Source organism: Chiloscyllium punctatum, chromosome 3 (genome assembly GCF_047496795.1).
Source record: "Chiloscyllium punctatum isolate Juve2018m chromosome 3, sChiPun1.3, whole genome shotgun sequence".
NCBI lineage: Eukaryota > Metazoa > Chordata > Chondrichthyes > Orectolobiformes > Hemiscylliidae > Chiloscyllium > Chiloscyllium punctatum.
Window position 1 is genome coordinate 119147434 of NC_092741.1, and position 27086 is coordinate 119174519.

Genomic DNA, 27086 nt, shown 5'->3' on the forward strand with positions numbered 1-27086 from the left:
CCAATTGAGACCAAAGCATTGTTTTATAAAAAGGTTTTTCATAACTGTAGTGCTTTCATAATCTTCAACCCCACTTATAAAGCCAAGGATTACATACACTTTACTAAATGTTCTTTCAACTTGTTCCTCCCCCGCCCTTCAATGATTCTTGCTCTTGAATTGGATCCTTTATTTGATATTGCCTCAACATGTTCTTCTTACCAAATGAATCATTACATTTCACCAACCATTTCACCAACTGGATCTGTCCTTTAGAAGATCAAAGCATCCTCCTCTGATTCCAAAATTTGCACGTTTCATATGATTCCTAATTTTTGAAATTGTGCCCTTTACATCAATAAATATCACGTCAAGTAAGGCTCCCAATACTGAGGAATGCCACAATAAATCTTTGTCTAGTTTGAAAAGCTGCTCCCTGTCAGAGGCTCATTTTATGTTGCTATTGCCTGTTCTCTTCCAGGAACCCTAACTTTGTTCACAAATCTGTTATGGAGCACTTTATAAAATGCCTATTAGAAGTTTACATATATCACAACAACATTACCCATACATATGAGAATACCTTTTGACATTCTTGCTTGTGCATTAATCCAGTGAACTAGGAAATGATCTGGGGACCCAGGTTCAAATCCTGCCGTGGCAAAAGGTGGAATTTAAAAAAAAATTTTGATTATAAGATATGATGATTAAAAACCCATCTTTAGCGAAGGAAATCTGGGCTACATTGGACACTAGACCCACAGCAATGGGCAAACAAGAATGGGAAATAAATACTGTCCAAGTGAGGGTCATCCCACATCTTGTGAATGAGGAAATAAATGACCTCTTCAAAACACATGATTCCTCCTCAGCAGATCCACACAAACTTTATTCAACCAACTCACAGTCAGTAAATGATCTTCTATCGTTTCATTACTATTATACTCTGTGGGTGCTGACTGCCTATGATAGTACAGCCCAGTGGTTGAGGTATGCTTTATCGTGGTGTATGTTTACCAAGTACAAGTCAATCCTTTACATCACTTACTTTTGAAACAGACTGCAGAGGGCTGCATTTGATTGAATAAATTTATTAAAAATCTCTGAAGTACAACAGCATCCATTTGAACCAAGCAGCAGTGGATCAGGGAGATTGGGGAACTGTCTGGCAGCAAGTTCCTGGTGTGCAAGGAGCAGACTCTTCTAGTGTACACCACAACATGCTCTGTCTGAATAGGATTACATCCCTGACAAGAGTTACACCAAGAAACAGATGACATTCGGCAGTACAACTGCAATATGGTATCCAGTGAATTAGTATTGAAACACAGGTGCGAAATAAATAAAGTGACGCAACAGGAACTTTTAGCAGTGAGAATGACAAATTTCCCAAAATCAATTCAGAGTCCACTTTTGTGCTAAATGTAGAGTGAGAGAGACAGGACTGGAAGGCAAGATCACTGCTCACATTGCCAATTATCACAGGAAACCCACTTCACTCCACATCATCTTCAACTAAAGCCTGTGCAGTCACAATCCTCTGTGGAGGAAGACAAGACAATGATTAGAAATCGCCAAACCCTGCTGCAAAAAATACTTACCAACTAAGATTCCCAACCCCTCATCAATATTCCCTTGCAATTTATCCAGCAGCTATCAGGTTGCTGTTTATGGGAGCTTGCTGTGTAAAAGTGCCTTCCACTTGTCCTGCATTATAATGCCTACACTACTTAAAAAACCCTTCATTGGGTATGAAGTACTTTACAGCATGCTGCCAGCACGAAAGGCACTACAGAAATACAGGTTCTTTCTCCTTCCTATAATTAAGCGTATTAAAGGTTCACTCAGCTAAAAATATCTTTCTATTCCAAAGCAAAAGATCAGCTTCTTCCCAAATTGACCCAAAGAAACTAAGCAGCACGGCAGTGTCACATTGTAATGGGGAAATGAAAGAAGCCACTGGTGCCATTTAACATCCCCCATCACTGCAGGAACAAACTGTCCTTGCCCAAAGTCTCCCACACTGAAATACACGCCTGTCCACTTTAGTTTTATTTGTCAGTGTACTATATTCAACTGAAGGTACACAGCAGGAGTAACCTAGCTTCTCCCACAATCATTCCTGCAGTTTGGTATGAAATAAAAGTGCCGGCAGAGAGCTCACTAACTCAAGGCCTTTACCCTGCACTGGACTTTCCAAATTGGGTTCAAACTTGGAAATGGCCACCGAGAGATCACTGATTCTGTTTGGAATTGTCAGAGAGGTGAAATAGTGAAAAGCACAAGTGAAGCTCAGCACTTTGGAATTCTCTGGAGCTTTCATTTTGCATTCCTTTTTGTCCGACTTGTTGTGAGACAAAACAAGTCGGGGGTTTACAGAATGCAGCTGTGTCAAGAGTCCTCATCTTTGGCCCCACACCAGACGTGGCATTTCAAGCATCAGAGGTCATAAAGGATGGGAAAAGCAAACTTCACCTAACCAATAACAGGCTGCAATTCACACCAGCATCACAGAGAGACTGCACTGTTGGTTCCTGATCCTGACTGTGACCTCAGGTCACATTAGTGCACCCCTCTGCGTGCTTACCAGCTCCCTGCCTCCCTGATGTCTCTCTGCCCCCTATCCATTACAATGATAATCTTGAGAGAATAGACTGAAGATGAATGGCAAGACCTTGAAGAGTGTTGTTACGTTCCCCAATACCAGTCGGAATGAGCCAGCAGGAAGGAAACTGGCTGCAGCCGATCACAAATGCGGGCAAACCCAACTCCACCATAACGGCTGTGACAGGAGGGCCCAGGGAGCACTATGGCATTGTTGCAGACGGTATCAACACAAAGGGCACCAGAGGCTGACCTCGGCATAGCACTGCTCCTTTAATTAGTGAGAGAGCACCCTTCCCAGCCCACTCCAAATTCCCCACCATGTGGGAAACCACTAGAAATCATCCTCCTGCCCCAGTAAAAGCCAGTTCACACCTCTCCCCCACACCCCAATTGTACCTAGTCATTGTGTTATACCTGGCTGATAGTTGGCAGTTTGGTCAGGAGCATCTGAAAGACAGGCGGAGGCAGGGTCTGCTGTAACACCTGTAGGAGCTGCTGAGGTTGTCCACACACAGCTATAGCATTCGTAAGGTGCTCTACCCCTTTCTCATAGTCACCTGCAGGAACAAGACAGTCACAGCTCAAAGTCTGAAAGCACTCCAGTTTAGATCAAGAAAGGTCATGAATTGGGAAAAGGGCATGTTTAATGTGATTAAAATAGGGGATGGGTAATAAATACCATTCTTGCTAAAAGCACTAACACCTCCAGAATTAATTCAAAGGAATGGCCTCTCTTTTTTTCATTTGCAACACTTCAAAAAAAAAGAGTATTGTACTGATATAAATGGAGTTCTGGGATCTCTGGAGATTGCGATTAGTGAGGTCCAAGCTAGTTTTTCCAATCTCACAATGCACAGATCAAACAGCCAAGAAGAGAAACCCAACAGTTGTGAACAGCATCTTGCCTTTACGTAGTACCAGTAACATAGAAAAATATCTGAAAGCGTTTCACAGGAACGTTCCAATCAAAACCAGCATTCTGAACCACATGAAAGATTGGTGACTGAGAGCTAGGTTAAAGTGCATTAAAAGAAGAGAGAAGCTGACAATGTTCAGGAAGAAATCCTAAAAATATGGGGCCAGGACAGCTGCCAATAGTGGAGTGATTAAAATCACGACGAGCAAAAAGTCAGGCAAACTTTTATAACACTTTTCACTGCCACCAGATACTCAAAGCTCTTTACAGTGAATGAAGCGCTTTACATATGTAATGACTTCGTAATGTAGGAAATGTGACAGTCACAAACTCAAAAGCAAAGCTGGGCAGTTTGTTTTTCAGATGATGATTGAGGGATAAATGATTTGGATTTTTTGCAGCTGTCTGAAGTGGTAAACAGGGCTTTAGTTTAACATTTCATCCAAAGGACAATACCACCAACCCTACAGCACTCCTCTGATGCCGCACTGAAATACGGGCCTTTTAGTACATGAACCTCCAATCTTCTGATTTAAGCTATTGTCACGAGACGTGGACTGTGACCAACTGAGGCCTGGCTTATACAGAGCCAGAAAATCCTACAATGCCTTATTTTGCTTTTCTGTGATCGAACCAATAAAGAATCTACTTTTAACAAATGTCTGGTACACGGACAGGGCTGATATTTATCAAATATCTGGCAAATACAAAAGGAGATGGCGGAACCACTCAGATTAATGGGGTATAGTTTGGTGGGTCCACTTTATGCTGGGATGCAAGTCACATTGGTAGGCCCAGAGTCGCAACAACAACAGGCTTCCTTTCACAGAGGAACATCCAGGCACTTAAATGACAATTAAACTGTACCATGGTCACTTTTACTGAGATTGGAGTTTAAACAAATTAATGACAATTCTCAAACTATGAATCCGTGGTAGAAAGTGGATGACTGACCAAATAACAACTCAACACGCTCCTGGGCCAGCGTTTTTATAGGCCCTGGGCACCGAGAGGGGTGTGTTGGGAGGGGGAGGGGGTTGTTGTTTCTTTTTAAGTACAGTAATGGCACACAAAGTTCTGACCTTGTGCTAACAACTCTTCGCCTAGTTGGATCTCTTCCAGGAAAAACTTCTGCACGGCTTCTGCATCCTTCAAGTCTGGCAACTGCAAAACAAGGAAGCAACGTGCAGTTTAGAAGAGTTTGTTATTACTCACTGGCTGAATACTTTAGTTTGCTTGGGTGCAGTAGCAAGGGAACCACCTTTAAAATTAAAGTGAGGTTTAGAGGAAGAGATGATCATAGCTCAGGAGCGGGGGGGTCAATGAATTTGATCACCTGCTGCCCCGTCTCCCAAAGCAGATCACCAGGTTGAGGCAGACACCTGTTTGGGAATTTCATTTGACTGGACTCTCCCAATCTCCTACCCCAGCTATTAATGGTTCATCAAATCACTGGCAAAGCCAGGTGAGAACAAGGATTGATCAAACCCCAGGTGGTGGGAATGTCCTCGAGAACTCTCACTTTAACACCACTGGCAAAACATATTTCACTTGATCAAATTGATCAGCACCAACGTAATAAAACACAAGCCTCTCAGTCTCCGTCCAGGAGCAACACCCACGAGAGAAGTGAAGGAGCAGCCACGTCCTGACTTTAACCTGCTGCCATGTAAAGAACTCATGCTCTGGGACAGAATAGGTAGCAACAGGAGTGATTGGTTTTGGGACTGGAGAAGAAAATAAGATAAAACTTCAGCTACTGCCTTGCCACGTGGGTCCAACCTCAACTGGGACCTCACTTCAGACCAGAGACAAACCATTCTGCATACCTGACAGTGTCCTCATACTGTACCCACTGCTGGGCTGGGCTTGGACCACTCCCCAACACCTCAGATCAAGACAGAGGTCCCTCCCCAATCCACAATGAATGCTGTGCTCTGTCAAACTCGGACACAAATTCTGTCCCACAGTGACTGAACCTTGCTCATCCCCACCCACTGACATTACTGAATCCCCTCTTCCAGGTTGCAACTGTGTTGAAAAGAGGCAATAATCTCTTCCCACAGCCACCTGCACCACTATTCCTGTTTGGCAGAGCAGAATGGCGTAATTTCTGTTCCTGTGTCTTATGGAATTGTCAGAGAGGTGAAATAGTGAAAAGCACAAGTGAAGCTCAGCACTTTGGAATTCTCTGGAGCTTTCATTTTGCATTCCTTTTTGTCCGGCTTGTTGTGATACAAAACAAGTCGGGGGTTTACAGAATGCAGCTGTGTTAAGAGGCACGCAATAGCCCAACTCTCCACCCCAGTCCGATTCAGGTATTTCAAAGCACAGCTCACAACTTCACATCTTCAGTCCACCTAAACTTACCCGGGACAGTCCAGCCTTTTCTTTGGCGAGTCTCTGCTTCTTCCTTCCTGTAAAATGAAGATTGGAAGATGAGATGCTGTGTTATTAATACAGGGCTACTCCACAGGTTCCATGCACATTTGGGGGTTAGGACTCTGGTGCTTGGCTAATACACTAAATGCAGCACCTTGCATAATGTGGGCCAGACACAAACACTGACTGATTTCCTACCCACAGATTTGGTTGCATGATTAATAGCCTGGACGGTGCCATCGGCATTGGCAAACGACAGTTGTTTATTACATTTATACATGGACTTGATTTTGCAATGAGAAGGAAACGTAAAAACGTATGAGGTAACATCACTGATCTAATAATCCAGATGCTCAGGCTAATGCTTTGCTGATGTGCTCAAATCTCACCATAACAGCTGGTGGAATTTCAATTCAGTATTAAATCAGGAAATAAAAGCTCGTCTCAGTGACAATGAAATGATAAGCAATTAATGTAAAAGCCCATCTGGTTCACTAATGATCTTTAGGGAAGGAAATCTGTCATCCTTAACTGTTCTGACCTACAACTAACTCCAGACCCACAACTACTCCAGACTCTTGGCTGCCTTCTGACATGGCCTGGCAATTGTATGAAATGATTGAAAAGTCTAAAGAAATGAATTAAACTTGACAGACCACTTCACATCAACCTGGGCACTGGAAACAACAAACACCAAATCCAGCCCTGTCAAGCTTGCAAAGTCCACCGTACTAACATCTGGCAATAGTACTGGAGATTTGTGCTCCATAACTAACTCGACCATGAACCAAGCTGTTTCAGTCAACTCTCACAGACATCTACCTGACAATATGGAAAATCCTGGACACAAAAAAGAACAAGTAAAACTTGGTGAGTTATCACCCCATCAGTCCACACTCGATCATTAGTAAAGTGATGGAAGGGATTATCAACAGTGCTATCAAGCAGTATCTGTTGAGCGACACCCAGTTTGGGTTCCGCCAGGGCCAATCAGCTCCTGACCCCATCACAGCCTTGGTTCAAACATGGATAAAAGAGCTTGTTGGTACAACAAGTGAGGTAGGATTTTTACAATTAATGGTAAGGCCTTGGGTAGTATTGTAGAACAGAAGTACATGGGGTTCAGGCATATAATTCTTGAAAGTTTGCATCACATATAGACAGGGTGGTCAAAAAGACATTTAGATACTTGCATTCACTGCTCAGTCCTCTGAACATACAAGAGTGGGTAAGTCATGTTGAAGTTGTACAGGATGTTGCTGAGGCCTCTTTTGGAATACTGGGTCCAGGTCTGGTTGCCCAGTTATAGGAAGGATATTATTAAGCTGGAGAGGGTTCAGAAGAGATTTACCAGGATGCTGCTGGGTATGGAAGGTTTGAGTTATAAAGAAAGGCAGGGACTTTTTTTCCACTGGAGTGTAGGAAGCCCAGAGATGACCTTACAGAAGATAATATAATGAGGGGCATAGATTGGGTTAATGGTAGTTGTATTTTCCTTCAAATATCAAAAAAACATGAGGGGCAAATGTTTTACATAGAGGGTGGTTCACGTGTGGAATGAATTTCCTAAGAAAGTGTTGGATGTGGGTACAATCACGACGATTAAAAGACATTTGGATAAGTACATGAATAGAATAGGTTTGGAGAGATATGAGCCAGGAGCAGGCAGGTAGGACTAGTTAAGTTTGGGATTACGCGTGGCATGGACTGGTTGGACCAAAGGAGGTTTCCATGCTGTATGATTCTATGGCACCCTCCCACCTACCCCCCAACCCAAGCACAGCACACCCCACCCCACCTCCTCCCTCCCGCTTCCCCCCCCACCCGCAGCACACCCCACCCCACTCCACCTCCTCCCTCCCGCTCCCCTCCCCACCCGCAGCACACCCCACCCCACCTCCTCCCTCCCGCTCCCCCCCCCACCGGCAGCACACCCCACCCCACCTCCTCCCTCCCGCTCCCCCCCCCCACCCGCAGCACACCCCACCCCACCTCCTCCCTCCCGCTCCCCACCCACCCGCAGCACACCCCACCCCCTCCCTCCCGCAGCACACCCCACCCCCTCCCTCCCGCTCCCCCCCTACTCGCAGCACACCCCACCCCCTCCCTCCCGCTCCCCCCCTACCCGCAGCACACCCCACCCCCTCCCTCCCGCTCCCCCCCTACCCGCAGCACACCCCACCCCCTCCCTCCCGCTCCCCCCCACCCGCAGCACACCCCGCTCCGCCCCACCCCCGCTCCCCCGCACCACCCACAGCACACCCCCGCTCCCCCCCACCACCCACAGCACACCCCACCCCCTCCCGCTCCCCCCCACCACCCACAGCACACCCCTGCTCCCCCCCACCACCCACAGCACCCCCCACCCCCTCCCCCCCACCCACAGCACACCCCCGCTCCCCCCCACCACCCACAGCACCCACCACCCCCTCCCGCTTCCCCCCCCACCACCCACAGCACCCACCACCCCCTCCCGCTTCCCCCCCCACCACCCCCTCCCGCTTCCCCCCCCACCACCCACAGCACCCCCCACCCCCTCCCGCTCCCCCCCACCACCCACAGCACACCCCCGCTCCCCCCACCACCCACAGCACCCCCCACCCACAGCACACCCCCGCTCCCCCCCACCACTCACAGCACCCCCCACCCCCTCCCGCTTCCCCCCCCCCACCCACAGCACCCCCCACCCCCTCCCGCTTCCCCCCCCCCACCCACAGCACCCACCACCCCCTCCCGCTTCCCCCCCCCCACCCACAGCACCCACCACCCCCTCCCCCCCCACCCACAGCACCCCCCACCCCCTCCCCCCCCACCCACAGCACCCCCCACCCCCTCCCGCTTCCCCCCCCCCCACAGCACCCACCACCCCCTCCCCCCCCCACCGCACCCCCCACCCCCTCCCGCTTCCCCCCCCCCCCCACAGCACCCACCACCCCCTCCCCCCCCCACCGCACCCACCACCCCCTCCTCCCCCCCCCCCCCACCCCCTCCCCCCCCCCCCACCCACACCCCACCTCCTCCCTCCCCCCCCCCACCCACACCCCACCTCCTCCCTCCCGCTCCCCCCAGGACGGGACGAGGGGAGTGATCCATTTCCACTTTCCCGAGTTCTCTCGGTGCAGCGGGAGAGGGGCCCCGGGCAGCTGGCGCCTGAACCGCCCGCTCCGTGGAGAGAGGAGGCCATGCGGCCCATCGGTCGGAGGCCTGCTCCCACGCTGTGACACGTGCCCCCCCCCCCGGGGGCGCGGGGTCATGGTGACACGTGCGCGGGGCCCCCATCGCGGAGTCATTCCCGGGGTCGCGGTGACCGGTGACCGGTGACCCGTGCCGCCCCCCCCCTCCCCGGGGTCATTCCCGGTCACCGACCCCACGCGCGCGGACACTCACGTTCCCGGAGCCTGCTCCTAAAGTCGGGGTCGCTCCGCCGCTTGCGGTCGAAGTAGATGCAGTAACCGATGAAGAGCGCCCCGCACAGGCCCGCGGCGATGGCGCTCGTCCTCCCAGCCATGGCCCCCGGAGCGGACGGCAGCTTCCTCTCTGATGCTCGGCCTCAGGCTCTGCCGCCCGTCACCATGACCCTCAACCGCCCGAACACGAGAAGACCCCTTTCGTCATCAACCTGCGACCGCGCCCAGTCACATAGTCGTCTCCGCCTCTGCCTGATCCCCCGCCTCACACCAAACTTTCCCGTGAACCTGTCTTCTTACTCCCCTCCGCCTCCGCACAAATACACCAACAAGAGAAGGTTATTATGTCCTTCAAACCTGCTCCATTATTTATCGAGATTACGACGGAGTTGATTTTACATCAGCTCTCCTCCTGACATCCCTCCGTCTATCGCTACATTAAAGTGTCTGCAACTGCTGCCTTTTAAATAAATTCCGAAGATCCTCGACCCTCGGGAACACATTCTCTTTGTCCTAAATGGACACCTTTTTTAAAAAAACTGTAACCCTTAGTTCTCGATCCTTCCAAGGGGAAACATCCTCTCCCTGTCCACTTGGTCAAGTCCCCTCAGGATCTTACACGTTCCAGTTCAGTCACCTCTGACTCATCTCAACTCCAGAAACATAACCACCTTCTTACATTCAATTCCCCTTGTCATAAAACATAACATTCTCTTAGCTTTCCAGACTGCCAGCAGTACCTGCAACCTAATCATTAACTCATTGCAAGACAGATCTTTCTGCATCCTCTCATCATTGAGATCATTTGCTTCTAAACAGACTACATTTCTATTTTCTTTCTGCCAAAACATTCACATTTTCCCATATTCCATTTGCCAGATCGCTGATCACTCACTTAACCGATCTACATCCCTTTGTAGGCTCCCTTCGGTCCTCTTCACAACTCTTCTTCCTATCTTTGTGTCATCAGCAAATTTAGTTGTCATATTCCCTGTCCTTTCCTCCAAATCACTTGTATAAATAAAGAGTTGAGGGCCCAGCCCTGACCCCTGTGGCCCAGAGGACTGCTACTGATCAAACTGATCCTAGCCTTTTTTAAACAAGGGGGAGGTGGAAGAGAGCAAATAAACACAAACTCTAGGAAAATATTTTATTGCTCAATTTGCACCTTCAAAAGGCAAACAAACCAAATGGGTCTGATCTAAGAAACAGGGGTGCCGCTTCATATTAGAGAATCCTTCACACACAACAAACATTCAACAGTGTCAGCTCATTCCAAACCACTTGTTCAGAGGACAGGAAGAAGGATCATCTGCAGGTCAGATTTGGAGAGAGAGAAAAACTGCCTCAGAGCAAAGCCATCCCTCAGCTCTCATGTCAATTACAGTTCCATGATGAAATCCTCTGCCAATGTTAAGTGAGCTGGTGCCCCCAGAAGATGAATGAGAACTTGAGAAGGGTGCAGTATTTCACCATTTGCTTTTAGCCTTGCTGCCCCTTTGCTGGTTTAGTTTACACCTCTGCACTTTCTTCTTTTTCATCTTCTTCTTTGTTTTATCTCCCTCCACTGAATTCGTCATGATCCCAGCGAACTGATTGACCAATGGTGGATTCCTCACTGCTTGGGCCTTGCTGGCTGTGTCCCCAGCACTCCTGCTCTGGATCTTGCTGGCTTTATCCTTTTTCAGTGAGTGGTTGACTCTCACCTTGCGACCCTTCAGCTCAGAGTTATTGAGTTTTAGGGCCAGAGTTACAGCATCTGTGTTCTGCAAAAGAAAGTGTGACTGTTCACATTATTATTTTGACACTGGGCCTTGCATCTCTCAACCATTTTTTATTGAAATGATCCTGTGCCAGCTGTGGGTGAATTTACTGTGTGCTCCAGCACTAGTACAAATAAAACTGAACAACCTGAAGCCAGTAAGGGAAGATAATAACTTTATTTCTATAGCAATTTTCAAGCAGCAGAACAGCCCTTGCCATCTCACAGAAGCATTACCAAACAAAGTCAGCAGGTTTTTAAAGCAGTGCTTTAAATGTAGGAAAGTGGGATCAAAAGATGCAGAGGTTTGAGGACGGATTTCCAAAGTTTAGGGTCTCAGCAACTCAAGGCACAGCCACCACTGGAAGGCGGCTGGGGATTGTACAGGAGGCCAGAATTGGAGGAGTTCATGTGCCTCTCAGAGCTAGAGAAAGTTACAGAGAGGAGTGTTGTAGGGGGTTACAGGGAGGGAAGGTTGTGGCATGGAGGAGGGTTGAGGTCATCAAGGGATCATAAAAAAGGACAAGAATTTCAAAATTCACTTGCTTCAGTTCTGTGCCTTACAGCATCACTGTTTTGATTGAAGTCAATGGAACAAGAACAGCGAGTGTTTAAAAGAGCAGACAATTTGATTTCTCCCATTTTACATCAAGAGCTAAAGTAAAAAAATCTCATGAAACGTTCTGTGCCAGCTCAGACGGAGGTAAAATATCCCATGGCTTTTTCCAAAAAAACAGGCAAAGTGACATGAAAAATAGTACGGAATGAGCAGGAGAATGTGACAAACACCAGTGAAAGACTCAATGGTCAATTTTCAAAACTCTCTGATTCTGTATCCTGGGATTCTAATGCAATAGTTTTTAAGTTTTAGGTTGGCTGTGTTGATCACCTCACCTGAAAAAGCACATATCCAAAGCCTTTTCCCATTCCTGATTCATGGTCTCTTACAATCCGGACTGACTCAATTGCACCACATTCGCTGAAGTGTTCTCGTACTTCATCCTCACAGATGTCTACACTCAAACAGAACAGAGCAAAGTGAGTTAATCAGCTGCTCAATCAACAATGGAATTCCTTTGGCAGACCCTGAACTCTTCAATTACATCAAACAGGTACAGGAGGGGAATGACCGTTAGAAATGGAACCACTACATTCCTGGTTTCATTTATAAAGGAAATCTTGCATTTATAGTTATACATCACGGAAACAGACCCTTTGGTCCAAACCTTCTCCAGTGTATGCTATGCAACCAATTTTGGTGTCGTCCACAAGCTTACTAATCATGTCTTTTATATTCGCATCCAAATCATTTATATAAATGACAAACAAAAGAAGGTCCAGAGCCGATCCCTGCAGAACACAGCTGGTGACAGGCCTCCAGAACAAAAAAACAGCCATCCACCACCATTCTGTTTCCTGTCATTAAGCCAATTACATATTGCTATAGCCAATTTCTATAGTATCCTACACACTCTCAAGACATCTCAAAAGAGAAGGATACAAGTTTACAAACAATTTATTCTGCACAAACAATAAATCCTTTCTTCAATGGGACAGTGCAGCTTGAAAGACCAAGATAGACTGGAGAATAAAACTGACAAATCACCAGTTACAAAAAGACTCATCTTACCAAATGACAAGTTGCCTAAAAAGATTGATCTTTGATGGTCATGCTGCAAAGTAAAGAAAGAAAAATAAGACTCTCTAACTTTAGCTAATAAAAGTATGAATTAACTCACTTTCTTCCTGATTCAAAACTCACAATTTTTGACTTGCTGGCTAGGTCCACCCGGATATGAAAGCCAGTTTGTATTTCACAGCCGTTCCTTTAAATTAAAAGCCAGAATTTATTCAGATTCTCTATGTAAAAAATGCAGACACAGGCATGATTAGAAATAAATCATAAAACACAGACTGCAGGTTATAAGTAAATGGATAAACACACAGCACTAGTTAAAACTAAATAACCGAGTGTTGTTATAATTGATTACTAGTTGTAATAGAGAACCTCTGATGAACAATAAAACTCAATGTATAATGGTTCCAAAACGTGAGGCTGCCCTGTGAGCCTCTGCATTTTGCATGAACATGTTTGAATGTAATAAAGCAACATTTAAGGTGATTCAGCTTAACCACTCATTGCTGGTGTTCTTGTCCCATGCAATCCACCTCCCACTTTACATGATCCACCAAACATACCTTCCAGATGAAGCAGTGCTTTACCTGCACTTCAGGCAATCCAGTCTACTGCATTTGCTGCTCCCAATGTGGTCTCTTCTACACTGGGTAGATGAAGTGCACACTGGGTGACTGCTGTGCAGAACACCTACGTCTGTCTGCAAAAATTCCCTGAGCTTCCAGTAGCCTGCCACTTTTAACACACCACCATGTGCTTCCCAGCTAAAATCTGTGTCTCGGTCTTGCTGCAGTACTCCAGCACAAGCTGGAAGAACAGCACCTCGCTTTCCATTTGGGAACGCTACAGCCTTCTGGACTCAATAGCAAGTTCAACAATTTTAGGGCTTCAATACCTTCTCCCATATCCTTACCCTAACCCCCCCCTCCCCCCACACCAGGTTGTGTTATCAATGGGCTGCCCCCCACTGGCAGCTATTAACAGTTGAGTTCTGAATAAGGGTCAGTGGACCTGAAATATTAATTCTGGTTTCTCTCCACAGATGCTGCCAAACCTGCTGAGTTTTTCCAGCAATTTCTGTTTTTGTTTCTGATTTCCAGCATCTGCAGTTCTTTCATTTTTTAAAATCATTTAAGCAGGTTGTGCAACAGATTCAAATCTAAAATATATGCCTCATAGATTCAGTTGTACAGCACGGAAACAGATCCTTCAGTCCAACTTGTCTGTGCCAACCAGATATCCTAAATTAATCTAGTCCCATTTGCCAGTATTTGGCCCATATTCCTCTAAACCCTTCCTACTCATGTACCCAGCCAGATGACTTTTAAATTTTGTAATTGTACCAGCCTCCACCACTTCCTCTGGCAGCTCATTCCATACATGCACCACCCTCTGCGTGAAAAAGTTGTCTCTCAGGTCCCTTTTAAATCTTTCCCTTCTCACCCTAAATCTATGCCCTCTCTCACCCTAAATCTATGCCCTCCAGTACTGGATGCCTCCACCCCAGAGAAAAGATCTTATCTATCTCCCCTATCCATGCCCCTCTTGATTTTATAAACCTCTATAAAGTCACCCCTCAGCTTCCAATGCCCCAGGAAAAACAGGCCCAGCCTACTCAGCCTCTCCCTGTAGCTCAAATCCTCCAACCCTGGCAACATCATTGTAAATCTTTTCAGGACTCTTTCAAGTTTCACAACATCCTTCCTATAGGAGGGAGACCAGAACTGCATACAATATTCGAAAAGTAATCTAACCAATGTCCTGTACAGCTGCAACACGACTTGCCAACTCCTCTACTCAATGGTCTAACCAACAAAGGAAAGCATACCAAATGCCTTCTTTACTACCCTGTCTACGTGCGACTCAATTTTCAAAGAACTATGGACCTGCACTCCAAGGTCTCTTTGTTCAGCAACACTCCCAGGACCTTACCATTAAGTGCATTAATGCTGCCCTGATTTGCCTTTCCAAAATGCAGCACCTCACATGTATCTAAATTAAACTCCATCTGCCACTCGTCGGCCAATTGGCCCATCTCATATTCTCATTAAAATTCAGAAGTCACTGAGCTAGAGCAATGAAAATGAAACAAACGGAGTCAGAGGACATACTTTGTCAAAGCTCTGACTGCATCACTGTCTTGTTCAAACACTATATAAGCATTCACACTGTTCCTTTTGGGATGAAACTTCTTCCTAAGAAAAATGAGAAAGAAAGCATTTCACCAATAAATTTATTGTCCACTTGTACTTTCAAATACACAGGTTAGAACAAGGTGACAGAACATTTAAAAATAAATTGAGCATGCAGGCAGGGGAGGTATTAGTTCCATATCAATTTTAATTCCAAATTACAGCTAAACTGCAGCACAGCTCTCCTCCATAGTACTGAATTTGAAGAACACATACAGAGGAAGGACACCAGAGGGCAGAGTTATTCGCAGCTAAATGAAGACTGCTGGGTCTGTTTAAAGAATTACATAGAACTTACAGCCCGGAAATAGGCGATTCAGCTTAACCACTCATTGCTGGTGTTCTTGTTCCTCCTCTCACCTGACATCATTTAATCCCACCAAAAAGACAAAAAGAACCCAAAGCAATCTGTTGTTGCAGAATTTCGAACCAAGTCCGAATATTCTCAGCAACGCGCTCTCAGGCTTGGTATACAATGACAGCCGCCAGTCTGGATGGAACAGGAAGGTGACACATTCAATCCCTGTGTCACCTTCCTGTTCCATCCAGTGTTGACTAATAGACATTTCCATGACTCAGGGCCTTTGAGAGGGGAAGTAAGAAATCAAATCTGCGTGTAGCTACTTCTTGTGTATGTATACCTGGGTTCATGGATCTAAATGGGAACATGCACAAGAGGTTATGCACATATGCTTGTGTATGTGTGTGTATGCCTGGAGTTCAGTGAGGGCAGAAGCAGAATTGGCTGCAGTGACTCCATCCCTGAAAACACTCTTGACAGCTGATCTATCATGGTGAAAGCTGATGACTGCTGTCTGATTTCTTGGCATATGCGAGGGCAAAGGAGAGTGAGGAAACAGTGCTGTGAAGAACCCACTGTTGTAAGGTTCATGTCTCTGTTACAAGGAGGGCAGTCAACCGTTTCAACAGCACCTGCTTCCAAACCCACAATCTGTACCACTTAGCAGGACAGGCACAGCACAAACCTGGGAACACCATCCCCATGCAAGTTTCCCTCCAAACCACACACCATCTTGACATGGAAATATATCACTGTTCCCTGTGTCAAGATCCCAGAATTTCCTTTCCAACAACACAATGGGTGTAACTACACCGCATAGACTGCAACAGTTCAAGGTAGCTCATCACTATCTTCAGTGATGGGCAACAGCATCCACATCTCATGAACAAAACAAACATCTGGTGAGCAAGCAGTGTGACTTACTGAATGGTGGCCAATCTCTTGGAGATTTTGGGCTCTGCACATGCCTTTAGTTCAAGAAACATGAGAAACATAATCAGATTAATCATCTTTCTCTTATCAAAAGCAAGTAATGCAAAAAAACCAAGTTTCACAGTGAAGTGGCGAACAGTGTAACACACCATTACCATCACAGTGACTTTCAAAAAAGAACTGGCTAATTATATGAACAGAAAAGCTTAACAGTGATATGCCAAGAGAATGGGACTAGCTGAATTGCTCTTAGAGAGAGCTGGAGTAGAAACAATGGGCTCAATAGACTCCTCCGAACTAACTTTTCTCAAATTCTGAGACTTGGATTTCCAAAATACATTTAACTCTCAACAAAAGGTAATACGCAAGGTAAGTACTCATCAAGTTAGGAGTAAAGTATTAATCTGGATTGAAGATTAGTTAATTGACAGGAAGTAGCGAAGATCCATTAAATTGGTACCAGGAGTAAGGGGATTGTTGTGTGATGAGGGTGTGTGTAAATCAGGCCTATATTCTCTGGAGTTTATAAGCATGAGAAGTGATATGGATTAAAAAAAAACAAGATTCTGATGGGACTTGATAGTTTGACACTAGAGATTGTTTCTCAGGCTGGAAAATCTAGAATATCGGGTCACAGCCTCCAGATGACAGGTTGGTGTTTTTGGAATGAGCTGAGAAGAAATTGCTTCACTCAGAGGGTGGAGAATTTTCAGGGCTCAGAGCTCAGAAGGTGCGAATACTTCAGTGTCAAAACAAAGAAATACAGGTGTCCCACCCTGTATCCGCTGGTGATACGTTCCAAGAACTACCGTGGATGCCCAAAATCACAAAAAGTAGAGAACCTTATCATTTAAATGGGAAACCTGCCTCACTGGCAGCCCCCTGGAATTATTTCTGGAATGTTTTCAGGCTGCGGTAAACTGTGGATAACTAAAACTGTGAAACCGAATCCGCAGATGTGCGGGTTCTAATGTATTCATCACATGGAACCCAGCACTCCCCCGGGTGAAATCATACAATCAGTCCACCGGCTCTAGCTTTACAAGCAATAATATGTAACATAAAACAAAATAAATGTCGTCTTACCACTGAACGGAACCGTACTGACTCAATTGGTCCAAACTCTTTAAACAGCGCTACGATCATCTATTTAAAAAGACACAAACAACCCAAATGTAATACCTTATTCCAAATGATAGACTTGGAGACAAGAGGATAATGTTCTCAGATGCAGAGAAGGCACCGAATGTGATTACTGGAACTTAAGAACATAAAATTAAGAGGGAGAACAAGACTCAAGTCTATCTAATTAGCCTTCTGCCATTGAGGAATACACAAAAAAAACTTGCATTGATAGAATCTCTTTCACAGCACAGAGGGTCCCAAAGGATTTTATAGCCAATGAAGAGTTTTGGATTACTGTTGTAATGTAAGAAAAGCTGCAAGCAGTTTACGTGCAGGAAGCAGTATGATACTGACCAGATCATCTGGTCTGATGTGAGCTGAGCAATAAACATTAGTCAGGATACAATGATAATGGAGCTGTTAATGAATCACAGAAATCAACCCAATGAACTAATCTACTACAGCTTCATAAATGAAATCAGTAAAATCTTTACTGGTGAAAAGCTTCAAACGCTAGACACCCAAAGTCACCAATTCCTCCTGAACATAGATTACCTACTGATATCAAATTATTCATACACCATCTGCCAAAATACTGCCTGAAAGTTACCTCAACAGGTGAACATGAATGAGAATGGGAGATGGGTAATAAAGTCCAAACTAATAATGAAAACTATTACTGCACTTTGAGTAAATCTGAAAATAAAACATAAATACTGGAAATGCTAAATCAAATATGTCTAAAGAATCATACTGGACACAAAAACTTCATTTCTCTCAACAGATGCTGTCAGACTTACTTACTCTCGCCAGCACTTCCTATTTTAATTTCAATTTCCAATATTCATAGCAGTTTGCTTTAATATTAGCACAAATAATTTGAGAATGGGACTATATTATCCATGCTCCACTCTGCTGCAATATGTGTAACTATGTCTTCAGCCAGTGAGGTCATGAACTCTGGACTTCCACAGAACATTACAGCGCAATACAGGCCCTTCGGTCCTCGATATTACGCCGTTCTGTGGAACCAATCTGAAGCCCATCTAACCTACACTATTCCATTCTCATCCATATGTTTATCCAATGACAACTTAAATGCCCTTAAAGTTGGAGGGTCTACAACTGTTGAAGGCAGTGCATTCCATGCTCCTACTACTCTGAGTGAAGAAGCTATCTCTGACATCTGTCCAAATCTATTACCCCTCAATTTAAAGGTATGTCCCCTTGTGCTAGCCATCATCATCCCAGGAAAAAGACTCACTGCACACCCGATCTAACCTTCTGGTTATCTTATATGTTTCAATTAAGTCACCTTGCAACCTTCTTCTATTGAAAATAGCCTCAAATCCCTCAACCTTTCCTCATAAAACTTTCCCTTCATACCAGGCAACATCCTAGTAAATCTCCTCTGAACCTTTTCAAAAGCTTCCACATCTTTCCTATAATGCGGCGACCAGAACTGTACACAATACTCCAAGTGTGGCCACACCTGAGTTTTGTACAGCTGCAAAACTTGAATCTTGATCCCTCTACTAATAAAAGCTAACACACCAACAGCCCTTTCAACCTGGGTGGCAACTTTGACGGATCTCTCTACTCATGTACACTACCAAGAATCTTACCATTTGGCCAGTACTCTGCATTCCTGTTACTTCTTGCAAAGTGAATCACATGTCTAAGTTTCTCTTTCTTTGCTAGGGGTGCTCCTTAAAACCTCTCTTTTTGACTAAGCTTTTGGTCATCTGCCCTTACACCTCCTTACATAGCTTATTTTGTGAAGCCCCTTTCAGGTGTTTTGATGCACTGATGGTGCTGTGCAGAGGCAGGCTGTTGTACTGTCGGATCCTGGCTAAGATGAACTGACTGAGGAGAACAGTGTTGACCGACAGTCACTTTAAGGTCAGCTGTCCTCCTGATCAGCAGATTGTGCACAAGCCCTCTGCCACTTCTCACCTGTTTATTGTAGTCTGATGGCAGGTTCCCTATAAACAGGGTCCTTCTATTCTTTATCGTCTCCAGTTCAGGGATGGCTGTGCTCTTCATAGTCCCAGATTCAACCACCTTTCCTTTCGTCATCGTCACAGCAACCGGCAACTTGCCTCGTTCTACCTTCTTGTTCTGTTTCCGGCGTTGGTTCCCATCACCCTTTTCGTCTGCTGCTGCCAAGGCATCCTCGCTGCAAATGACACAAAGTGAGGGCAGCTCAGAGAGAGACGAGGACAATTCCGACTCTGGCCTCTCCACACCCTATAAATCCACCTTTCCCTATACCCCAAAGCTCTCCACACCCTCTGGTTGCCTCCTGCCAAATCCTGACCTCCCCAAATCTGATCTTCTAACACCCTCTAATATTCCTCCCCTACAATCCTGACCTGCTCACACCCTCCCAAACTCTCCCCCTAAAATGCTGACTCCCTGCCACAAAACAACACATTCTGTCCTGCTGCCAGTCCAGCTACCCTTTGCTGCATCCTTTCTGTGGGTTGGCGATGTCGATGTGCAATCAGTCCTCAGGCACTGGTCGGAATTGAAATCTCTCAGTTCCCAGCCTGTGCTGCAAGGAGACTTGAACCACACTCCTCTAGAAGCTTATCCATGTTTGACAGTTGTGTAACAGCAACACTGGTGTAGGACGGCAATATAAAATGGGTGGAAACAGAAACAGATCAGTACATCATCTGAAGCAATGCATTTGCTGAATAGTGCAGCTGTAATGAAAGGAGAGGACAGTGTGTTAAATACACGAAAGGTGCAGTGGTATAGGAGCCTTGCTGCAACTGTATAAGGGTTTGGGCAGAGTGTGTATCGCTGTTCCTTCAGTGTCACTCGGTCTCAATCCTGGAACTCCCTCTCTGATAGCATTGTGGGTCGACCTACAGGTGAACTGCAGCAGTTCAAAAATGCAGCTCATCACCTTCTCAAGCGAACTAGGTAAGGTCAATAAATGTCATCTTCCACACTCATAACATCTGTAAACTCAAGGTCATCCAAAACTCTGCTGTCCAGATCCTCACTGTCATCAAGTCCTGCTCAGCATCTCTCCAGGCTCACTGGGCTGCACTGGCTCCAGTTATGGAAGCAGCTAGTTTTTAAAATGCACCTTCCTGTTTACCTTTGAGGCCTCAAACTCTGAAACTCCATCCCTGAACCTCTCCAGCCCCCTCTTTTCCTTGAAAATACTTCTTAAAATCTGACCCTTTACCAAGCTTTCTGTCACATGTCCTAAGGTTTTCTTGACTGGCTTTGTGTCAAACTCTGCTTTTGAACACCCACGACATATCCTGGGACCTTTCATTATGATAAAGGCATTGGAAAGATACAAGTTGGTGCTGTGCTAACAGAGTGGTGCGATAACCATTGGGCGTGCCAGCACTCACCGCTGGGCCAGTTTCCTCTCAGCAGCTGTGAGCTGCTTCTTCCTATGACCAGGCTTCTGTTGCTTAGCTGCAGTGGTGGCGTCAGATTCATCGTCCACAGGGTCCCTCTTTCTGCAGCTGACCTGAGGGTGAACAATCTCAAATTAACCCTCGTACCAGGTCATTAGCGAAAAAATTCCACCTAATTTTTGTAACAACAGGAAGCCCTGTCCACTGGGACAAGGAGCCTGTTATTATGCTGACCTGACTTAAAGAATTGGTGTGCCTGATTCATGGTGAGCTAATTGAATGTGGATCAACTGCTTAATATTAGCCTGTGTCTCTGCGAGTGGGGACTTACCTTGTTCTCTGGTACAGGAGTGAAGATTAGCTGAGTAGTGGAGGCTGGCTTGCTGAAGAGAGTAACCAGTGGATTTGTCATACATTTCCTTGCTTGTTTCTGGAACAAGCTGTTAGCCACCTGGCCCACCACATAGCTCCCCATTACTTCATTCACTCCAGTACTGCAGAATTGGAGAGAAAAGCTGATCAGTGAAAACCAGAGATTTGAACAATTAGACAGCATCATGGAAGTAGCCATTTGGCCCATTAAAGTTATACTGGCCCCATTAAAGGGCTTTACAATTATACCCACTCTGCTGCTCCATTTATTTGCTCCCTTTCATATATTTCCTTTAAAGTTACTATTGAACCTGTTTCCAATCCACTTTTAGGTCATGCATTTCAGATCATTACTCACTTTGTAACAAAATTCTCAGTTCCCATCTGGTTTATATCCTAATTATCTCCAATTTTGTTTCTCTGGTTACTAACCCTCCTGCCACAAGAAAGAGGGACTCCATTCGGGTGCCTCAGAATTTTGATCACCTTGATCACACAATCAAGAGAAAGCATGAACTGCAGATGCTGGAGATCAGTCGAGAGTGTGGCACTGAAAAGGCGCAGCAGGTCAGGCAGCATCTGAGGAGCAGGAGAATCGACGTTTCAGGCATAACCCGTTTGATCATTAGAATTAGCCCATAGTACCTGGACTGTTGTGGGTGTGTACAGCTGTTTTGGAATCATAGAATCCCTACAGTGTGGCAGCAGGCCGTTCGGCCCATCAAGTCTACACTGACCCTCTGAAGAGCATTCCACCTAAGTCCACCCCATCCCTGACAACCCTGCATTTCCCATGGCTAACCCACCTAGCCTGCACATCCCTGGATACCATGGGGTAATTTTTCATGGCTAATCCACTTAACCTGCACATCTTTGGACTTTGGAAGGAAATCAGAGCACCCGGAGGTAATCCCCACAGACACTGAGAGAACGTGCAAACTCCACTCAGACAGTCACCTAAGGGTGGAATCAAACCTGGGCCTCTGGTGCTGTGAGACAGCAGTGCTAGCCACTGTGCTGACGTTTAGTGCCATTCTTGCCTTCTCTCTGGAACAACTCTCCACATGGTCCATTACCTTGAACACATGGGCAGATGCAATCTCAAAAACAGCAGTGGCATATCAGGGAGCAGCAGGGAACAATGAAAAATAGCAAGAGCTTTGTTTGAATGTGGTGAACTACTCTGAATTGACCTTAACCTTTCATTCCATGTCAGACCTTTCCGGGAGGTGTTCCGTGTTACATGTATGTGCATGCCGAAGGCCTTGAACCTGACAGGTTAGTGGTTTGGCTTCAGTGTGGGTGTCTAGGTCATGGTCCTGAGCCAGCACTGATAGATGTGGAATTTCATGTTTGGGTCAAGGCCTGACTCACTGACAAGGTCTCCCCAGCCAGCCCCTCCCGTGGTGAAGACTCCCCTATTTAAAATCACTCCGTGTGAAGCCAAGAAATGTTAAAGGGAATGCTGGGTAAGTTCAAAGGCAGAAAGAGATAGGAATACAGAAGTTTAATGTGAGATGAAGACAGTGGAGAAAGCTGATAAGGGGCAAAAACTCTCACTCCTGAGCATCTCTCTCTTTACCCCAGATATGAACACACACACACAAAATCTCTCTATCCCAGGTTTATACTCTGGCCCTCCCTATTCTGGACTTTCACTCTCTCTCTCTCTCTCTCTCTCTCTCTCTCTCTCTCTATCTATATATATCATTTATTACCATACTCCCTATTTCTTTATCTATACTATGAGAAGCACAGTGGCTCAGTGGTTAGCACTGCTGCCTCACAACACGTGGGTTCGATTCCACCCTTGGGTGGCTGTCCGAGTAGAGTTTGCACATTCTCCCATGTCTGCATGGGTTTCCTCCCATAGCTCAAAGATGTGCAAGTTAGGCAGGTTAGCCATGGGAAACGGAGTGTTACATGGATAGCTAGGGGGCTTTGTCCAAGTGGGATGCACTTCAAAGGGTCAGTGCAGACTCGATGGGCTGAAAGGCCTCATTCCACACTGTAGGGATTCTAAGTTTCCATATTTTCCCTCTTATAGTTCCACAGAGATCAAAATAAACATAGGCCCATTATAAAATGAATCCGGGAGACTTACTGAGAACAAGAAAATGGCAGAAGGGTTAAACAGATACTTTACTTCAGTTTTATTCCATTAACATTAAAGAGTACAGGGGAGGAATTAAGTACCATTTATATAGAAGTAATATTAGACAAACTAAAGGGAGTTGTTGGACTGGGGTGGACAAAGTTAAAAATCTCATAACACCAGGTTATATTCCAAAGTATGACACTTTGATCTTTTACTATAAATTCTGTGCCCTATAATCCTGCTCCACAAGCTACCTGATGAAGGGGCTGCGCTCCAAAAGCTTGTACTTCCAAATAAACCCATTGGACTATAATCTGGTATTGTGTCATTATTAAGGAAGCAATTGCATGTTCAGATAAACATAATCTAATCTGGCAGAGTCAGCATGTCATCATGAAGACAAATTGTGATGAGTTTCTTGAGGAAGTCTCAACTAGAGCGGAAACAGTAGATATATAGATTAGATTAGATTAGATTACTTACAGTGTGGAAACAGGCCCTTCGGCCCAACAAGTCCACACCGCCCCGCCGAAGCGTAACCCACCCATACCCCTACATCTACATTTACCCCTTACCTAACACTATGGGCAATTTAGCATGGCCAATTCACCTGGCCTGCACATCTTTGGACTGTGGGAGGAAACCGGAGCACCCGGAGGAAACCCACGCAGACACGGGGAGAACGTGCAAACTCCACACAGTCAGTCGCCTGAGGCGGGAATTGAACCCGGGTCTCAGGCGCTGTGAGGCAGCAGTGCTAACCACTGTGCCACCGTTCTTCATCAGTTCTTCATGGGGACAATCACCTGTTGAAGAAGCAGCGCTTTGAAAGCTAGTGCATCCAAATAAACCTATTGGAGTATAACCTGGTTTTGTGTGATTTTTAACTTTGTTCATCACAGTGCTCCAAAACAATACTGGGGAAGTCTGAGTGCAACTGTGCAAGATGCTGGTGAGACCAAATCTGGAGTACTGTGAGCAGTTTTGGACTTCTTATTTAAGGAAATATTTCATTGGAGGCAGTTCAGAGATAGTTCACTAGTGTGATCCCTGGTCTGGACAGATTGTTTCATGAGGCAGAAGTGGGTACTGCAGATGCTGGAGATTAGCATCAAGATGAGAGTGGTGCTGGAAAAGCACAGCAGGTCAGGCAGCATCCGAGGAGCAGGAAAACCGACGTTGCGGGCAAAAGCCCTTCATCAGGATTGTTTTATGAGCATAGGCGAGACAGATTGGGAGTCTACTCACTGGGTTTAGAAGATTGAGAGATGATCTTATTGAAACATACAGGATTATTAAGGGGTTTCACAGAGTAAATGCTGAGAGAAGGTTTCTCCTCATCGGAGAGTCTCGGTTCAGAGGGCATGGCCTCAGAATAAAGGGGTGTAAATTTAACACTGAAACGGTGAGGTATTTCATCTCTCTGAGGGTTCAGAATCTTTGTAACGTCTTCCCACACCGTGCTGTTGGAGCAGTATCCTTTTGTATATTCGAGGTTGGGGTAGATAGGTTATTGATCAGTGACGGGGAATGTTGGAATAGCCACGATCCTATTGAAAGGTGGAGCAGGATGGAGGGGCCGAATAGCCTGCTCCTGTTCCTATTTCTCATACTCTGCCTGTCCCACGTCTGCATCACACACTCACCTTTCTTTCGTCGCCATGCTCTTGTGTTCTAGGTGCCGGAAGTGCACTGCTGATTCCCTCCCTCCCCCCCCCCCCCGGCTGCCGGAAGTGGGCGTATGTGATAGCGGCCCCTGGAAGACTGCGGAGCGGCTCGAACTGCCCGGAAGCAACGTGGGGTGGTCGCGCTCGGCCCGATCACCATCCCAGGGGGCGGGGCCAGGCGAGAGACGGTCAGGGGGCGGGGCCAGGCGGGCGTGGTCAGGGAGGCGGGGCCATGGCCAGTGGGGGCGCAGCCAGGCGGTCAGGGGGCGTGGCCAAGGCCGGGGAAACAGTGCCGGAGGATTCACTCTGTCCCAGCCACTGGTGGACGCACACACATTATCTCCAGCTTTCTCTGGGTCTGGTTCCAAGTGGCCAGGGAAGAGGAGAACCTCGATGGGTCATCATGGGCGGGGCTGGGGGGCTATGAGAGGGTGAAAATGGACTGGCTGTGCTAAAGGTAACCCAGGAGCTGGGTGTGAGGGTGGGTAAAGGACATGGGAGATGGTGTTCAACCTCCAAAATATTGGAGCCCTAAAGTATTAGGGATAGTCAGCATGGCTTTGTGCATGGGCAGTTGTGTCTCTCAAGCTTGATTATACTTTTTTTTAAGTAGTGATAAAGATGATCGGTGAAGAGTGAAATTGGTTGTCTACATGGACTTTAGCAAAACCTTCGACAAGGTTCCACATGGCAGTCTGGTCGGTAAAGGTTAATCATGTGGGATCCAGGGAGAGCTAGCCAATTGGTTAAAAAACTGGCTTGAAGGTAGGATAGAGAGGGTGGTGGTGGTGGAGGGTTGTTTTCAGACTGGAGGTCTGTGATCAGCAGTGTGCTGCAAGGATCAGTGCTAGGTCCGCTGCTGTTCACCATTTATATAAAATTGTTTGTTAAAAGATAGGAGGCATGATTAGTAAATTTGCAGGTGGTATAGTGGAGAGTGAAGGTTATGTAGGAGTACAGTAGGATCTTGGTCAACTGGGCCAGCAGGCCAAGGCGTGGCATATGGGGTTTTAGATAAATGTGAGGTTTTGCATTTGGTAAGACAAACCAGGGCAGGACATATACCGTTAATGGTAGAGCTCTGGGGACTATTATCAAACAGAGACCCCAAGGCGTGTGGGTGCATAGTTCCTTGAAAGTGCCATTGTTGGTAGACGGGTGGCAAAGGTGTGTTTGGCATGCTTGCCTTCATCAGTCAGAGCATCACATACAGGAGTTGGAACATCATGTTACAGCTGTACAAAATATTGGTAAGGCCACATTTGGAGAACTGCATACAATCAGATTGCCCTGCTATTGGAAAGATGTTATTAAACTGGAAAGGGTGCAAAAAAGATTTACCTTTTTCCCTGGAACATAGGAGACAGGGGTGACAGTATAGAGGTTTATAAAATCATAAGGGGCATGGATAAGGTGAGTAGCCAAGGTCAATTCCCCAGCGTTTGAGAGTCCAACACTATATGGCATAGGTTTAAGAGAGGAAAGAACTAAAAGGGGTAACTTTTTCCACAAAAGGTGCTGTGTAAAAGGAACAAGTTGCTAGAGGAACTTGTAGAGGCGGGTACAATTACAACATTTAAAAGACATTTGGACGGATATGGATAGAAGAGTGTCAGAGGAATATGGGCCAAACGAGACTAGTTCAGTTTAGGAATCCTAGTTGGCATAGATGAGTTAGGCTGAAGGGCCAGTTTTCATGTCTTATGATGCTTTCATTCACTGAAAGATATTATTTCATTTGAGGCAGTTCAGAGAAGTTTCACTAGGATGGATCCCTGATATAAGGGAGGACTTAAGAGCTTCGGCACAACAGATTGGGACTCTACTCATTGGATTTTAGAAGAATGAGAGGTGATCTTATTTACACATAGGATTTTGAAGAGGCTTGACAGGGTAAATGCTGAGAGGATGTTTTCCCTCAGGGGAGAGTCTAGGATCAGAAGGCATAGCTTCAAAATAAAAGGGCACCAATTTAAAACTGAGATGAGGACAAATTTCTTCACTCAGATAGTTGGGTGCCTTTGGAACTCCTCGCCACAGACAGCGGTGGGGCAAAGTCAGAGTCAATGTGTATATTTAAGGTTGACAGATAATTCTTGATCAATAGGGGAATGAAGGGTTATAGAACATAGAACAATATGAAGGGCAAGAAAATGGACATGAGGAATGTTGGATCAGTCACAATCTTATTGAATAATGGAGCAGGCTTGAGGGATCAAATGGCCTACTCCTGCTCCTATTTCTTATGGTTTTAAGGCCTGGCAAACATGCTAACCTTGCCAGTGACTTGCAGCTTCTGGGATTAGTCCAGTCAATTAAG

General features: G+C 46.0%; 2 protein-coding genes and 2 non-coding genes across 4 annotated transcripts; all 4 read right to left on the minus strand.

Moving 5' to 3' along the window:
* Window positions 1-1054: 1054 nt before the first annotated feature.
* Window positions 1055-9493, minus strand: tomm20a (translocase of outer mitochondrial membrane 20). Its single transcript, XM_072559275.1, has 5 exons — window positions 9272-9493; window positions 5873-5919; window positions 4585-4666; window positions 3001-3143; window positions 1055-1519 (listed from the first exon to the last, which is right to left on the minus strand). The coding sequence occupies exons 1-5, from the start codon at window positions 9390-9392 to the stop codon at window positions 1475-1477; spliced, it is 438 nt and encodes a 145-aa protein (XP_072415376.1). The 5' UTR covers window positions 9393-9493; the 3' UTR covers window positions 1055-1474.
* Window positions 2231-2365, minus strand: LOC140473208 (small nucleolar RNA SNORA14). Its single transcript, XR_011958172.1, has one exon. It is a non-coding gene; the product is annotated as a small nucleolar RNA SNORA14 (small nucleolar RNA).
* On the minus strand, window positions 5635-5769 carry LOC140473219 (small nucleolar RNA SNORA14). Its single transcript, XR_011958181.1, has one exon. It is a non-coding gene; the product is annotated as a small nucleolar RNA SNORA14 (small nucleolar RNA).
* Window positions 9494-10426: 933 nt separating the features above from the next.
* Window positions 10427-24809, minus strand: rbm34 (RNA binding motif protein 34). The gene is made up of 11 exons (XM_072559265.1): window positions 24746-24809; window positions 20961-21123; window positions 20621-20742; window positions 19197-19419; window positions 17202-17261; window positions 16107-16150; window positions 14801-14884; window positions 12816-12879; window positions 12684-12726; window positions 11948-12066; window positions 10427-11057 (listed from the first exon to the last, which is right to left on the minus strand). Exons 1-11 carry the CDS (start codon window positions 24760-24762, stop codon window positions 10761-10763), a joined length of 1236 nt encoding a protein of 411 aa, XP_072415366.1. The 5' UTR covers window positions 24763-24809; the 3' UTR covers window positions 10427-10760.
* Window positions 24810-27086: the final 2277 nt, after the last annotated feature.

Excerpts from the sequence above, each read along its gene's own strand:
- tomm20a (XM_072559275.1), bottom strand. The coding sequence starts at position 9,392 with ATGGCTGGGAGGACGAGCGCCATCGCCGCGGGCCTGTGCGGGGCGCTC. Across the intron at positions 5,920-9,271 it reads TAGGAGCAGGCTCCGGGAAC|GAAGGAAGAAGCAGAGACTC; the intron begins GTGAGTGTCCGC and ends TTCATTTTACAG. Across the intron at positions 1,520-3,000 it reads AACTGCCAACTATCAGCCAG|AGGATTGTGACTGCACAGGC; the intron begins GTATAACACAAT and ends CTTCCTCCACAG.
- rbm34 (XM_072559265.1), bottom strand. Across the intron at positions 19,420-20,620 it reads GAGAGGAAACTGGCCCAGCG|CGAGGATGCCTTGGCAGCAG; the intron begins GTGAGTGCTGGC and ends TGTCATTTGCAG. Across the intron at positions 17,262-19,196 it reads CATCAGACTACAATAAACAG|ATGATCGTAGCGCTGTTTAA; the intron begins GTGAGAAGTGGC and ends CTTTTTAAATAG.